Source organism: Amphiura filiformis, chromosome 5 (assembly GCF_039555335.1).
Source record: "Amphiura filiformis chromosome 5, Afil_fr2py, whole genome shotgun sequence".
Classification (NCBI taxonomy): domain Eukaryota; kingdom Metazoa; phylum Echinodermata; class Ophiuroidea; order Amphilepidida; family Amphiuridae; genus Amphiura; species Amphiura filiformis.
This window is the reverse complement of record NC_092632.1, coordinates 35,229,296-35,243,861: the sequence shown is the minus strand read 5'-3', so window position 1 is coordinate 35,243,861 and position 14,566 is coordinate 35,229,296. Positions and strand designations below refer to the sequence as shown.

The 14,566-nt window shown below is 37.5% G+C and overlaps 1 protein-coding gene across 1 annotated transcript in view; it reads left to right on the top strand.

The window, feature by feature from the left end:
- Positions 1 to 2,451: 2,451 nt before the first annotated feature.
- LOC140152151 (uncharacterized) overlaps positions 2,452 to 14,566 on the top strand; it is a 43,839-nt gene continuing 31,724 nt past the window's right edge. The window contains exon 1 of the mRNA XM_072174450.1: positions 2,452 to 3,364. Within this exon, the coding sequence (XP_072030551.1) occupies positions 2,452 to 3,364 (913 nt within the window). The remainder of the gene's footprint in view (positions 3,365 to 14,566) is intronic.

Here is a 14,566-nt window from a genome sequence, read left to right as displayed (position 1 = left end):
CACAGTGAACACCTATTAATTATTGACATCAAATCATGTTATTTTATATTCAGCATTTTTGATATGCTCGAAGCATTTTAGATGCTGTTAGTTTGTGTGGATAGAGCCAATCCTTTAAATCTATACTTAAAAGCTGAAGGCAAGAAGAGTGAGTGAACCCTTCTTAAAAGCTTTTTTTTTGAAATATTGAATGGGATTTTAACAAAAATCGTCAGAATTATTCATCCAGTCACTCTATAATAGTACTGACAAATAAAATACTGGTACCCACGCACAGTACACAACTCACAACTATAATTGGTTTACATTCGTTCTAATTTCCGTCGCCCTTCCTGTCTATATCTCACACTACATCTAATGTTTTTTTTTCCATATATGTCTCCCTCTCTACTCTCTCTCTCTCTCTCTCTCAACCTCTCTAGCTGTTTGAACAATGGCTGTAAATGCGTACCGATCTTTGCGAGAGCAAAGCGCTTTTCAATTAAACAATCTTTCAAAGGCTGCAGATACGACAACTGATTCCAAACTGAATAAAAAATGTAGGACACAAACTGAAAGTTCACACATATTGTGAAATTTAATGGCTATTTTACAGTAGCTGTAAAGATTGCAATATTGCCGAATGAAACAGTAATATGCAAAGCAGAACATTGTTGTCCTTTATGATTCGGTCCCAGCCGTGTGACGGCTGGGACCGAATCATAAAGGACCGAATCATAAAGGACATTCCTCGTCAATTGTCATCAATACCGGAAGTGCCCGGTACTCAAGGTCATTTGCATCACAACCCAGCTGAAGACTGAAGGTTTCAGTCGCAACGTCGGTTCGTCCGTCAAAAATAGGTATGTCTGGTTGACCAGATTTAAATCAAATCTTAATTTCAACATACCCAGATGAATGAGAGTCTACACAGTTTGATGCGGAACGAATACGGCAAGGATTGCCTAAAACTAACAAAGGACCTTGAGAAAACGGCGAGGAAAGTAGCGAATTATCGCAACCATTTACGATTCAACCTCCGGTGTTTACAGGCTGATGATACCCCGTAGCGCGAAACTCAGTTCTAATATCAAGGGATCGCGTGCGGAGAAGATCATTCACAGTACTGAACGCAAATTGTTAACGAGAGAGTTAGACAGGTCAATTTTACGATCAAGAATTTAAACAACAAGAAATCTGACATTTCCCGCGAGTTGGGTGCTCGGTTGCCAACGGATATAAACAACAGGGTCACGCAGTTCACTGAGCATGCGCAATTAGCACAACACGAAACAACAAAATCTGGACAGGTAGATACATTCGGCAGGCTTGCAGCGGTTTCACGTGCCGATAAGGATAGGAATTGGAGACAAAAAAGAGAGCTTAATTGATCATAACATCAAACTAGATAGATGGGTGAGGAATTTATCGGATAGAAAACTCTCGGTAAGTGACCAAAGTTTACTTGAAAAGGGACTAAATTTCGCGGTTGCATCTAAGCGAATACAGGTCACTGACATTATCACTGCTACTGAATCGGCGATCAGAGGAGCTTCTATCGGGCCAGATAAAGCGGAAGAATTACGTTCGCGAGTGAGTGCCAGTATTAAAAGTGCCAAACCACCTCAATATAATCTGAGCAAAAATGAATTTAGTGCACTAGAAAGCTTAAAGAAGGATGAAAACATCGCTATCCTTCCAGCTGATAAGGGCCGTTGCACTGTGGTTTTAAATAGCAAAGACTATGATCAGAAGGCTAAAGCACTGTTAGACGATGCTAAAACTTACACTCCTCTCAGAAAAGATCCGACGAGTGGTATAAAGCGGAAGTTGACTTCTAAACTAGGTGAACTTGAGAAAAATGGGTCAATTGATTTCAAGTTAAAACATCAGCTGTACCCGACATCCGAAACCATCCCGGGTTTTTACGGCCTCCCGAAGGTTCACAAGGACACCATTCCCTTACGTCCGATCGTGAGCAGTATCGGCTCAGTTACTTATAACATCGCCAAGTAGTTGGCTAGAGTTTTGGGTCCTGTGGTTGGCCTATCGGACCACCATATTCTAAACTCTAAGGATTTTTCGGATAAAATCCAAGGCCTATCGTTGGCACCGGATGAGACTATAACATCTTTCGATGTTACCGCCCTTTTACGAGCATTCCTCCGAAGGACGCAGTCTCAGCGGTTCGCGAAGTTCTGACTCAGGACACCACACTTCATGAGCGGACAGCCTTATCGCCTGATCAATTATGTGATTTACTTAGTCTCTGCCTAGACAACACCTACTTTACATACAGCGGCAATTTTTACCAACAATGTCATGGATGTTCCATGGGATCGCCTGTGTCACCGATAATTTCTAACCTGTATATGGAAAGATTTGAACGCATTGCTCTGTCAAATTTTCCTGGTATAGCGCCCTCTAGATGGTATCGTTACGTGGACGATACATTTATCATAATTAAATCTAATGATTGACAGGTTTTTCAACCACATCAATCAAATCGATCCTCATATCAAGTTCACGCAGGAAGGTTTGTCGGACAACAAACACGCTTTTCTCGACTGTCTAGTGTCCGTGGAAGTTGATCGCTCCCTTACTGTATCGGTTTATCGAAAACAGACACACACGGACCAGTACCTACAATTCGGTTCCAATCACCCGCTAATTCAGAAACTAGGCGTGGTAAACACCTTGTTCCACAGAGCTGACTCCATCATTACTAAGGACTCCGACAAGATCACGGAATATCAGCACCTGCGCAAAGCTCTGGGTAACTGTGGTTATCAGGACTGGGCTATAAATAAAGCCCTGAACAAGGACAACACCAAAACAGCTGCCACTAGCTCGAATCAGACGGGGAAGACTACCAGCATCACTATCCCATACCACGGTGACTTGTCTGAGAAACTCAAAAGAATTTATCGCGACCACGGGATCACCACTCATTTTAAACCTACAAACACGATCCGCCAGTCCTTAGTGCATCCCAAGGACAAACAGCCTAAGGGTAGAATCAGGGGAGTGGTCTACGGGGTACGCTGTTCGGAGGAACTAGCCTGTCAGGACTCCTACATAGGAGAAACCGCCCAACCTCTTCACAACCGCATGCTACAACACCGCAGAGCCAGCTCAGGTGGTAACGACTCAGCGGTGTTTCTGCATCTAAAAGCCAGCGGACACCATTTTGACACCAAGGACGTCCGTATTCTAGACCGTGAGCAGCGTTGGTTTGAGCGGGGTGTGAAAGAGGGTATCTGGGTGAGAGCGGAGCAACCATCTCTCAACCGTGGAGGAGGCGTCCGGGCCAAGCTGTCACACGGCTGGGACCGAATCATAAAGGAAATTCCTCGTCAATTGTCATCAATACTGGAAGTGCCCGGTACTCAAGGTCATTTGCATCACAACTCAGCTGAAGACTGAAGGTTTCAGTCGCAACGTCGGTTCGTCCGTCAAAAATAGGTATGTCTGGTTGACCAGATTTAAATCAAATCTTAATTACCATAGCAATAGATGAATTTTACAATTTTTTTAATATATTGCCCTGCACAACAACGTTCAATCGTAATTCTATGGACTATTCATATCATGCTGATCACGCGCACCTGTAATATTAGTATCTTTGAAAAGAGTGGTATTGAATCCAAACTATGATTGCAGACATACACAGGTGATGAGTGCAACCTGCTTGAAGTGCCGGGCGATGTATTCAAAAATCGGTAGTAAATCCGATTATTACGTCACTTCTACGGCGACTAGTAATGGATACAATTTTTTCTCAGTTTTGAGTATATTCAGTATGAACAAAAACTAACAAAACTCATACTCTCTAAGCACTCTGACTGGAAAGATCAATTTTAATTCTGTAGGTCATTACTCATCGATAGTCGATAGACATCCCAATAAAGTAGAACCGGCCAGTTCTACAGAATAGTTCCCCATGGCTAACTATGGAAACATGTTAAAGGACATCAAGAAAATTATTATTTAAGTTATTTATTTAGCGCTCTATCGAGTATCGACGAGTAATGGTTTTGTCTGTTTGTCTGTGACTGCTAATGTGAGGCCGTCGTAGGTCCTACGGGGCTCAAACTCGGTGGGTGGGTGTAGTTCTGTCCTGGCAACAAGAAGTTTATGTTCTTTAAGTCATCCGATCCCAGGGGTCATCTGAGGTCAAATGACTAAAAAGTGTCGTATGGGCATGAAACTTGGTAGGTACAGTTAACATTTAAAGCAACATTTTTTGAAGGTCATTTTGGGGTCATCCAAGGTCACCACGGGTCATCTGAGGTCAAATTAGTAAAAACTCATATATGGGCATGAAACTTGGTTGGTATAGTCATTCTATGACTACCCAGAAACTCCCCGTGTCGTGTAAAACTTCGATTAAGTTGTATACCACCAGCAGGCTGTTCTTTCAATATTTCTTAGGAAATACATCGATTTGAAGCGTCAAATTACAGTATGGTAATGAGAAAAATGCTATCCATTTGATGATATCAAAAACTCGTCAACAATGAGAAAAATGCGTGGGGATGATGCTGTTGATCGGGATACGGACCTTTAACTGCTCATATCTTTCCAACTGGTTGTATAAATTCAATGGGGTTTTCCGCAAAATGTAACTTTGCAAACGCCGTTTAAAATCCTATAAGAAACTGAAAATTGAGTACGTCCGTCTTCAGTTAGTCAAACACTCTCGGTCATAATTTCAAATTCCGCTTACTTAATACCAGGCCGTTGCAACTTCTATACCAGCGCAATACAAAAAAATGGCGACAGCGTCGGCTTCCCCTGTGTATTACCCTGTGCGATAGCCTACTGAAAACTGCAGAAAAATGCTGCTGCCACCTACGATAGACTGCGTAGTGCTGTGGAGACTTATGCTAATGACAGAAAAATGCTGCTGCCATCTACGTCCACATGTTGTAAGCGTGACGATCGCTGACCTCACATCGACGATCGAAGTTGCAATTCCATCGCACTTCGTGCTCTATTCTTTATTCCATGTTAATACTTCATCCCATGTGGGACATTTGACAACTTGGGGCCGCAACTATCCAGTTTTGTCTTTAGGCTTTTTTTGTCTCTGCCCAAAAAAGAAATAAAATTAATTTTAGATTTATATAGCGCATTTGTCATTTTTCTGCCTGGCATTCACCAATCACAATAAGATTGCATCAACTAGGCTGGTTGTAGCCAAACCCGGCGTAAACCTATCCGCACTTAGATCATTGTAGATTGTAACATACACCAGTCATCTCTGCAGCTCCCCAATTTCCATTGGTTGAAGTTTTTTGATAAGAAAACAACTAATCACCGATTTTGAAACCAGAAAGCCCGGAGAAAATATGCGAGAGCGAGCATGGATCAGGATAAACCAAGTGCACATACTGTCATTGGGCACTGCCTGGGCTTGAACCCGGGATCCCATTGGTGCAAGCCGAGGGAACAACCACTGCGCCAACTCGCTCTCCCAAAAGGTCTCTTTTGGGAAAATGTATAATTATCTTCAATACGAAATGTCAAAAATTTCAAATGATGGACGACTTTTCCTCCCAGCTACATGCACTTTAAGTACATATCATTTATAAAGTTTACTTCGAGGATTGTCAAATATCCAATAATATTTGCTATAAAATTTGTATTATATCGCGAATTAAAAAAAATTGATAACGGACGTTCCTCTTATTCAGAATGCAATTTGATATGTTTGATGTGTTCATATGTCCCACAAAAATACTGTGCAAACATTGGTATCCGTTCCCTTAATAAAAAAAATTACATAATTTTGTAAATATTACATCTTAGAAGTGGTACAGATTCAGTCAATAAATAAAAACATTATTTCAATTTCAATGTTCTTTATTAATGTGGTCAAAAGTTTATTTTATTAACTCTAATGCCCAAAAGAAACTTGTAACATATTTACAACGACATTCATAAAAAAAAAAATTAATGAACAATGTTTTACACATGTTAACTTCAATACCTTTTACTAAGCCCATTTCAATATAATTGAAGACCGAATTAAAAAGACTAGTTTGCGTATGACGTCCTGACAACCAGACCAAAAATGCCGTACTGCGCAGGTCAGCAACCAATCACGCCGCGCGTTTGCACTGATGTTAGACGCAAACTAGTATTTTTAATTTGGTCTTCAATCATAATTACGAGGCAAATAATCAACCATTGTGATGTTGATGCAATTTGCTTTTTTGTGACTGAAACTATTCCTATTGACCTGATGTAGTGTGCAAAGTAAAGATTATTCAAGTTTACTTGTGTACAAAATCAAATATTGTTCATTGCAGTCATCAGACAAGTGACAACTTTCTGTTGGCGCTTGGCAGTAATTTGGCAGATTTAATTAATTTCACAAATCAAGTTAACGTACCTTACAACTATGTAGCCGACTGAATTGAATTGAAATCGAAATGCACTAAACATATTCATTCCAATTCAATTCTTTCCTTTGTAAATTTTAATATGATTCTCTGTTTCTCAAAATATTTCGATGCAATTCCAATTCAAATTTTCAACACTCGAAGTTATTTTGATTCAATTCCAATTCAATTATTGATCAATTCCAATTCAATTCTTAAGTAAAAGAGTCCAAGAGCAGGAATATTTGGTGTCAAACCACATTTGTATAAATTTATTTGCGTAGCAAAATTAAACACGAATTAAACCGAAAATTCGTGTTTAATTTTGCTACGCAAATAAATTTATACAAATGTGGTTTGACACCAAATATTCCTGCTCTTGGACTCTTTTACTTAACATTTTTCAAACCTACGCAGCCACTACTTTTTTACTGACCAATTCAATTCTTGATCAACTAAAATAATTTTAATTCAATTCCGATTCCGATTCCAATTCATCGAATTAACACTAGCTCTCAGGACCCTCCTGGAAAAATCTTTTGATTATTTCTCCAGTACTTTAAGGGGGTGGCTAGGGAGTTTTGTGGAAAAAATATATGCACCACCCAAGCGGGGAAAGCTTGCACAAGCAGAGAGAGAAAAAACTTTTTTTGATGCCTCAGAAGAGAAAAAAAATTGTCTCAATTAGTGACACATAATAATGTCAGTATTCTTTTGGGAAATAAAACGCGATTTTAACCTCGAGTCGACAGCAAATGTAAACTGCAAATCCCGGCTGTAAAAGGTAGGCCTACCCCCAATGTGTGCCAGAAATCGCTCGCCCCCGTTTTTAACATGCTTTTACTTTTTTGCATTGTGGTAGTTTTGGTATTTTCTTCCATACCATGTCAGTTCATGTAAATGATTGATTAATTTGTAAAAGTCGTTTCTAAAATCGGCTGAAGTTGGAGATAAGCTTAAATCATCTGTGTTAAAGTATCCACAGAGAAGGAAGAAGATGCATATAAAACGAGTGAGTGAAATGGACATATTTGTATGCTCCCAGATGGTAGGTTTGGGACGCTTACCGTTGCGGGCTGCCATACTGCGGATATCAATAGCCACCAGGCTAATATACAGTACAGAAGCTTACAGAGATAAGTCTGCTGAATTCTGCAGTGTAAACAAAGTGCAAAATCCAGTCTTGGAGAACTTGGCCAAAAGTCACTTAACAAAACTGATTCAGATGGAAAATCTTGCTAAACTAGTTCTATGGTGTCCAGTTGAGGTTGTAATGGCCAAATGACCATATTTAGTGATGAAGAAAAGGTGAAAAAAGATGAATTAGCAGGAGCCAAAACAGAGGCATGTATCAACATAACATGGCAGGCAAGAATACCTGCATAATATACCGTGTGAATGAACAGGATAAAGCAGCATAGTGTGAAATGGCTGCTTAAATGCACTGTGGATGCCGCATGCCGCATCGACGACTCTGAATGTAAAGTCAATAGACTCCACGAGTCAATTGACTTTGTAGCGAAAATCAGATCCGACTCCTTTTGAGAGTCAGTGCCAAATAACTACCGCGTCATGCATGACTCCGCAAGTAGAGTCATTAACTCCACAGGTAGAGTAAACTGACTCTCTTGTGACAGTCGGACGACTCCTTTTGAGAGCCAGTGCTAGTTTACTCCACTTAGAGAGTCACTTGACTCCATTCTGGCTCTCTGTGCCGGCCGTGACCGGGTGAGCACATTTCGCTATTCAACGCATATATAGCTATAACACAAAGATCACGTTTTATGCAAACTACTTCCCGGATTACACCACCATTTTATAGTTTTGTTTTATTTGTTGAAATTTTCAAACCTTTTTGTGTTTTTACCTAACATCACAAGCGAGTATTATCCTAATAATATACTCTGTTTCCTCATAGTATAAGGAAACTGAGTATATATATGAACGAAAACTCGGAAATAGGAGTATTTTCTAATGTAGTGGAACAAGTAATGGAGTCTAACTAGATTGAAATTGTTGTTATGATTTTTCTAAATTTATGCTTAAGTTGCTTGATTGCACTCGATAGCACAAGCACGAAAACTCAGAAGCAAGAGTGTTTTCTAAGATTCGCTGATATGTAATGGGTGAGTGGGACTATTTATGAATGCTAATTAGATTGTATATGTCATAATTTTCCAATATACAATGTAACTAATTTCAATATGTGATTTTTGACTAGCTCCATGTACTCCGATGGCTGGTATTCGAGGGCTTCGCGATTAGAGGAATTGAGTCAATTCTAATCTTGTGCAATTATTCTGATTTCTACCATCATTTTCTCAATATAGAAGTAAATTAAACCTTTCTTAAGCGCTTATTGCCATGACAATTTGATACAATAGATTGTAATCCATGATCAGACATTTTGATAAATGAATGAAGCTCTAATCGTGACACCTGCTCGATTATTGGAGATGCTATTGTAGAGAAAAGTTGTTATTTTTAATTTAAAAAAGAGTCTTTATTAAACAATCGATGTAGAAAGTGACTGTACCGTTATGATTGATCCCCGGTGGGTTCAGTCTTCACTGACAATGTGTACGCATGATGGTTCCAATTAGGGGTACTTTTCAAGAAATGTCCGCGGAATTTTCGAGGACAAAATTGTTCGCGATTGTCCAAATTAGGGGTTTTTTGGAGCAAAATTGTCCTTGAAAAGAAAAATAGGGTGTATTTCTACAACTTTCGTCCGCGTGGATACGTCCTACCTTTAAATACAAACTGAACCCACCGGGGATTGATCTTTAATTGTCTGGTAATATATTGCCAGAAAGAGTCGCTATTTCAGAGTTATTACTATAAATTAATTAAACTGGTATAAAAGTGCACTGTTGTACCATTCATATATATTTCATATAATCACATCCCGTTACATTAATGTTTTACGACATTGCATTTTACAGAAAGTGTTACGCACAAGCTTCGTAAAATAAAAGCTCATTAATAAAGCCTTATAATATGTTCAGACAGGCTGTAGTGGTAGAAGTTTGTAGATATGATTACAATGTAGCTATTGAATATAAAATCCGTCCAACAGATATGCGAAGAATATGCCAGTAGGGAGTTGTAGAAGCTTACAGAATGATGACACCAACGAATGATTAGGCGATAGTGTTACAGATGCTAACACACCCCGTAAGAGAAAGGTACCACCCTAGCGCCGCGCTAGTAGTTAGGCGATATTAACCAATCACGGGTTTATTGAGACGCAAAGTAGATTTTTAATCGTTACTTTAATTATTATATCTAGACCATTGCTCTCAACAACTGAGCTCCAAACGACGCTCAATGGCATTGAAAAATAATATATTATTTCAAATTTATCAATGTCATCCTGACTATTTGGTTTTTAGTTGTTGTGTGATTTTGTCGTTTCACTTAAATTATCGAGATTTCACCAGCCTTGACGTCAGTGTTATCGGTTTCCTTCCATTTATTTCTTTGTAATTTGCTCTGTTGCGCCCATAGAATATGTATATTGGCAACAAATTGAAGGGATGCCAAATGCAGACACTGAAAAATGATTTTTCTTGTCAACGAACAAATTGGCGTCAGAATTAATGGCATGTGCAACACGCATAATTACCATTTCTGGCGGGGAGAATTGGTAAGATTGAAAACCCCGTAGTTCGTAATTAAGTATTACATATAAATGGAATACTATGCACACGCGCGATTATTACTGATATACTATTGTCTTGAAAAAGCCACCAACGAACCAAGCGCATCAGTTTTTTTTGTCATATCGAGATACTCGTCAGCACAGTAAAGTCTATTGTGTCTTCTCTGCATAACTCTACAGCATCATGTCATCAGTCAGTTGTAGTAGCAACAGTACTTTGGGGGAAGGTACTAGTAATATATCAAATATTACACAGTATATTTTTATAGTTTGGTATGCCTTCAATTCCATTGCCGGTGCATTTGGCAATGCTCTAGTAATTGTTTGTATTTGTACTTCGAAAAAACTACAAACATTTACTAACGCTTTCGTTATGAATCTAAGCATAGCAGATGTACTTGTTTGCACTGTTTGTATGCCGGTAGAAATCTACTTCTTTGCACATCGTCAGGATGGTGGCTGCATTCAGCAACAAAAACACCCAAATCTTTGTTTCGTAATAGGAATCTTAATCGTTGGTTTATGCTCTGTGTCTATATTTTCGTTAGCGTCGATTTCGTTCAATCGGTATTTTCTGATTGTACACGGTGTAAACATCTATCGAAAGATCTTCAACAGAAGGTTTATTCCTCTGATAATTGCGTGTAGTTATTTGTGGGGTTGCACTGTTCTCTTACCTCCATTCTTCGGCTGGGGAGGTTTTGGATACAACACAGCTAAAGGAATGTGTGATTATGATCACGATACGCCATCAAATTATGAGATGTACACAATTTGTTTTTCTATTGGTGTACCATTAATAGTAACATTTATTTGTTACATGCAAATTTTTGTAACGGTTCGAAAATCCAGACTTCGTGTAGCTCAACACGAATTGATCGTCAATAGAAAGGAGGAGCGTCGAAAGAAAGACCTAAAACTAACTAAGGATTTATTCATCATTTTTGGGATGTTCTGTTTTTGTGTTACGCCATACATGATGGCAGAATTTATAGATCACGAGTATCATATACTTAGCATTGAATATCATTTATTTGCGAGTATTCTAGTTGCATCGAATTCAACTTGGAATCCTTTCTTATATGCTTGGAGGAATCGAGATTTTCGTAATGCAATGAAAAGAGTGTTGTCATTCAAAATACTTCGATCGTGGGAATTGGAAAACACGTCTGTATCTACTCTGCCCCCTACTATGTAGCGTCTGTATAATGTAACTTTTTTTATCTACTAACATTAAATAGCGTCTGATCAAGCTTAGTAGAAATGCCATCATTTATATTACATTATATTATGTTCAACGGCTCTTAATAAGAAATAATGTATTTTGCTTCAAGGGTATTCGCTTCGGTTAAGAGCCAATACCATCATCACTTTGACCTAAAATTCTTCGATTTATTATCTGTAAAACTTTAACAATAATGAGTCCAAGATAATGTAAGCAGAGTTCGTAGTGATATCAAAAGATATTTTATTTAGTTGATCTGATTTCGGGACAACTGAAAAACAACAAAAGTATTGTTGACATTAAGTAAAACGTTTTAATATAATCGTAAAAGCTCGTAAACGTATATTTACAGTATGCACCAACATAGTTTGTCATCTATTTAATTTTGCACGAAATACACTATATCTATAATCACTCGAAACTATAATTTGGTAAAAAAAAAGAAGGAAAAAACTATCGTGTTTTTACTGTTTCTGCACATCTACAGTGAAGTTATTCTAGTGTTTTAAAAATTTAATTTCTTCTATTTGTGATCTGGTAAAATATGAACATCTCTAGTATGTGGTTGTTGTTGCCTGAGGAACGGTATACACAAGTTTAATATGAAACTTTATTTATTGACAATCAGCAAACTTTATGATAATATAACCCACACTGTTCATAAGCAATAACACAGCAGTTCGATGGGTCTTCAGTAGAACACTGGTTCCAGTTTTCCAAGGGTCGATGAGCGCACGTGCGCGAGAGAGAACTGGTGGATTTTGTAATGTCAGAGAGGGCCTGTCACGTCCCTTCTGCACTAAATAAGTACTGGTCCTCAGTATTTTTTTTCAATGATTTGCTACTGTGCTTATCCCTAAATACTTTCGTTGGGTAGTGTATATTTACAGATATATCTATGCCGCTCCCGGGTTTCGCACAGGTGAGCAATAAAATTGTTCAGAAGAATATATTTGGCAATAATGTGTGGCCGTAGTGATTATTTATTTGAACGTACTTTTAGTATCAATAATGGACGTTGACTTATAAATTGATTAGTTCGTGATTGAGTTTTTTACTTGCATGTCAAAAAGAGTAACGTAATTAAAATACAAACCCGAGTATTTACATTGGCCTTCGCCTTCATATTCTGATCATCGGCAGTTCACCACCTGCCAATTAATGGATTATCAGCAGATGGTATGTCACTGATGTGTAAATGATGCTCATTCCCTGCTTTTTGTTTATAATGAGCTTTCTAAAGTGAAAAAAGTTCGAAAATAAAGCTATTGTCAGCTTTTGTCCTTGTTTTGTGATTCTTTTCGTAATGCCTTACGGGATCGGTCACCCACCTTTGCACAGTATATTTTGTTGGACATGAGAGCACATCAGACACACCAAATTGCATTCTGAATACGAAGAATATCTTTCTGATAGCAAACAATTTTCAAAAAATTCGCGATATAACATAAAATGTATGGCAAATTATTAAAGATTTTGATATTTAAGGGGGAACTACACCCCTGTGGTAGATTTGTGACTATTTTTGTATTTTTCTCAAAAACTAATAACACAGTGGTAACCAAAGTTATGTATATTATTGGGGCAAGGAATCCAATTACCACACTGAAATTTCAGTGATTCAAGACAAGGGGTTCGTTATTTATGATAAGAAATGAGGTATATACATCCTATGGTACCTTATTTCTTATCATAAATAACGAACCGCTTGTCTTAGGTCACTGAAATTCCAGTGTAGTAATTGGATTCCTTGCCCCAATAATATACATAAATTTTGTTACCACTGTGTTATTAGTTTTTGAGAAATATGCCAAAATAGACACAAATTTAACGAGGGGTGTAGTACCCCATTAACAGTCCTCGAAGTAATTTTTTATAAATCTAATGATAGGTACTAAAAGTGTATGTAGGTGGGAGTAAAAGCCGACTGTTACGAGTCGTTAATGACTCAAGGCCAAAAGCAACTTTTACCCAGATTCATGGAACACACAACAAAATATACTGTTTCATTACATTTAATAATAATTATATGAATCTTTGATCAAAAGTAAAGTAGGATTTAACAATAAATAATCAATTTATAAGTCTTTTTAGTAATCTGTTTCCCCCAACTAGGAAAACAATCATTAACATTCAAAGCCATTCTTGCATAATTCCAATGTCAACTATGCTATTTTTGTTATTATATTCTATTTTAGTAGTTCTAAAAATCGTTCAACATTATTTATTATGTTCTCAACTCACTGGATATGTTACATGACAGTTAAGTAATAATTCTGTAATGGTTTTAGACAAAATGAAAAACATTTCCGGAATTTAAATGTGATATATCTGGACTATAAATATTATCGGCACATCGAATGAGAAATCAGCACAAAAAGTTGCTTATATAGCGTCTGATTTATACTCAGTTTTATTCATGGTGCTTATTTTTATTATCATCATCATTATTTTTTTGCAATTGTTACATATCAATTTGTAAGCGCTCTTTTTTAAAAGTCATTGTCATTGAATTTACAACCGTATGACAAAACAGGCGAAAATAGTAACTTTTTTGCAGTTTAAAGAGAATTGGCCATTGCTCATTGAAAGGAATCTAGTATATGGACAATATAAGTGTGCTCTTTCAATTAATGACATAAAATTTGAAACCTATTGTAAGGATCAATCGGGATTTTGACTTTTAAGTGCAATATCAGATATTTACTTAGTAGGGTTGGCCACGGTCAAAAATTTTTTTTCTTGCTGAGGTGAAAGGACTTTGGTTGGAGGTTACAAAAATGTATTTCAAAAATTCAGCTGAAGTCCGTTGCCATGGCAACGGCCCGATTTGTGTTTTTTACCATTTTCACCTATTTTGGAGCTAAAAAAGTGAAAATTGCCCTTAAAAGGACGCCTTGTTGCTTTAATATACAAGTTGGTATTTAAAAATAAATTATATCATAAAAAAGCCTTATCCTTGTTCTATCTACAAACGAAGTTGTGTTTAGAGATTTGTTTTCTAAATATCGATTTCGGGCCTGGCAACACTGCAAGTTTTTCAAATTTGAAAAATGCCATTTTTTACCAATTTTGGCGATACGAAAAATTAACTTTCGCGCTCACCTAGGATTTTGTCGTTATGGTTATTGGTAGAACATACCTTGCCCCAACATATCTAATAAGAACAGCTTGGGGAAATTTATTTCTCTAAGGAAGGTGTTGCCAGAAAAACATACATTTTGTAAAAATTCAAAATTCTCATAAAAGGAACATTTGCTGCAATTTGCCTAGATTTAGCACATGTGATGTAATGAGTTGTATCATAGA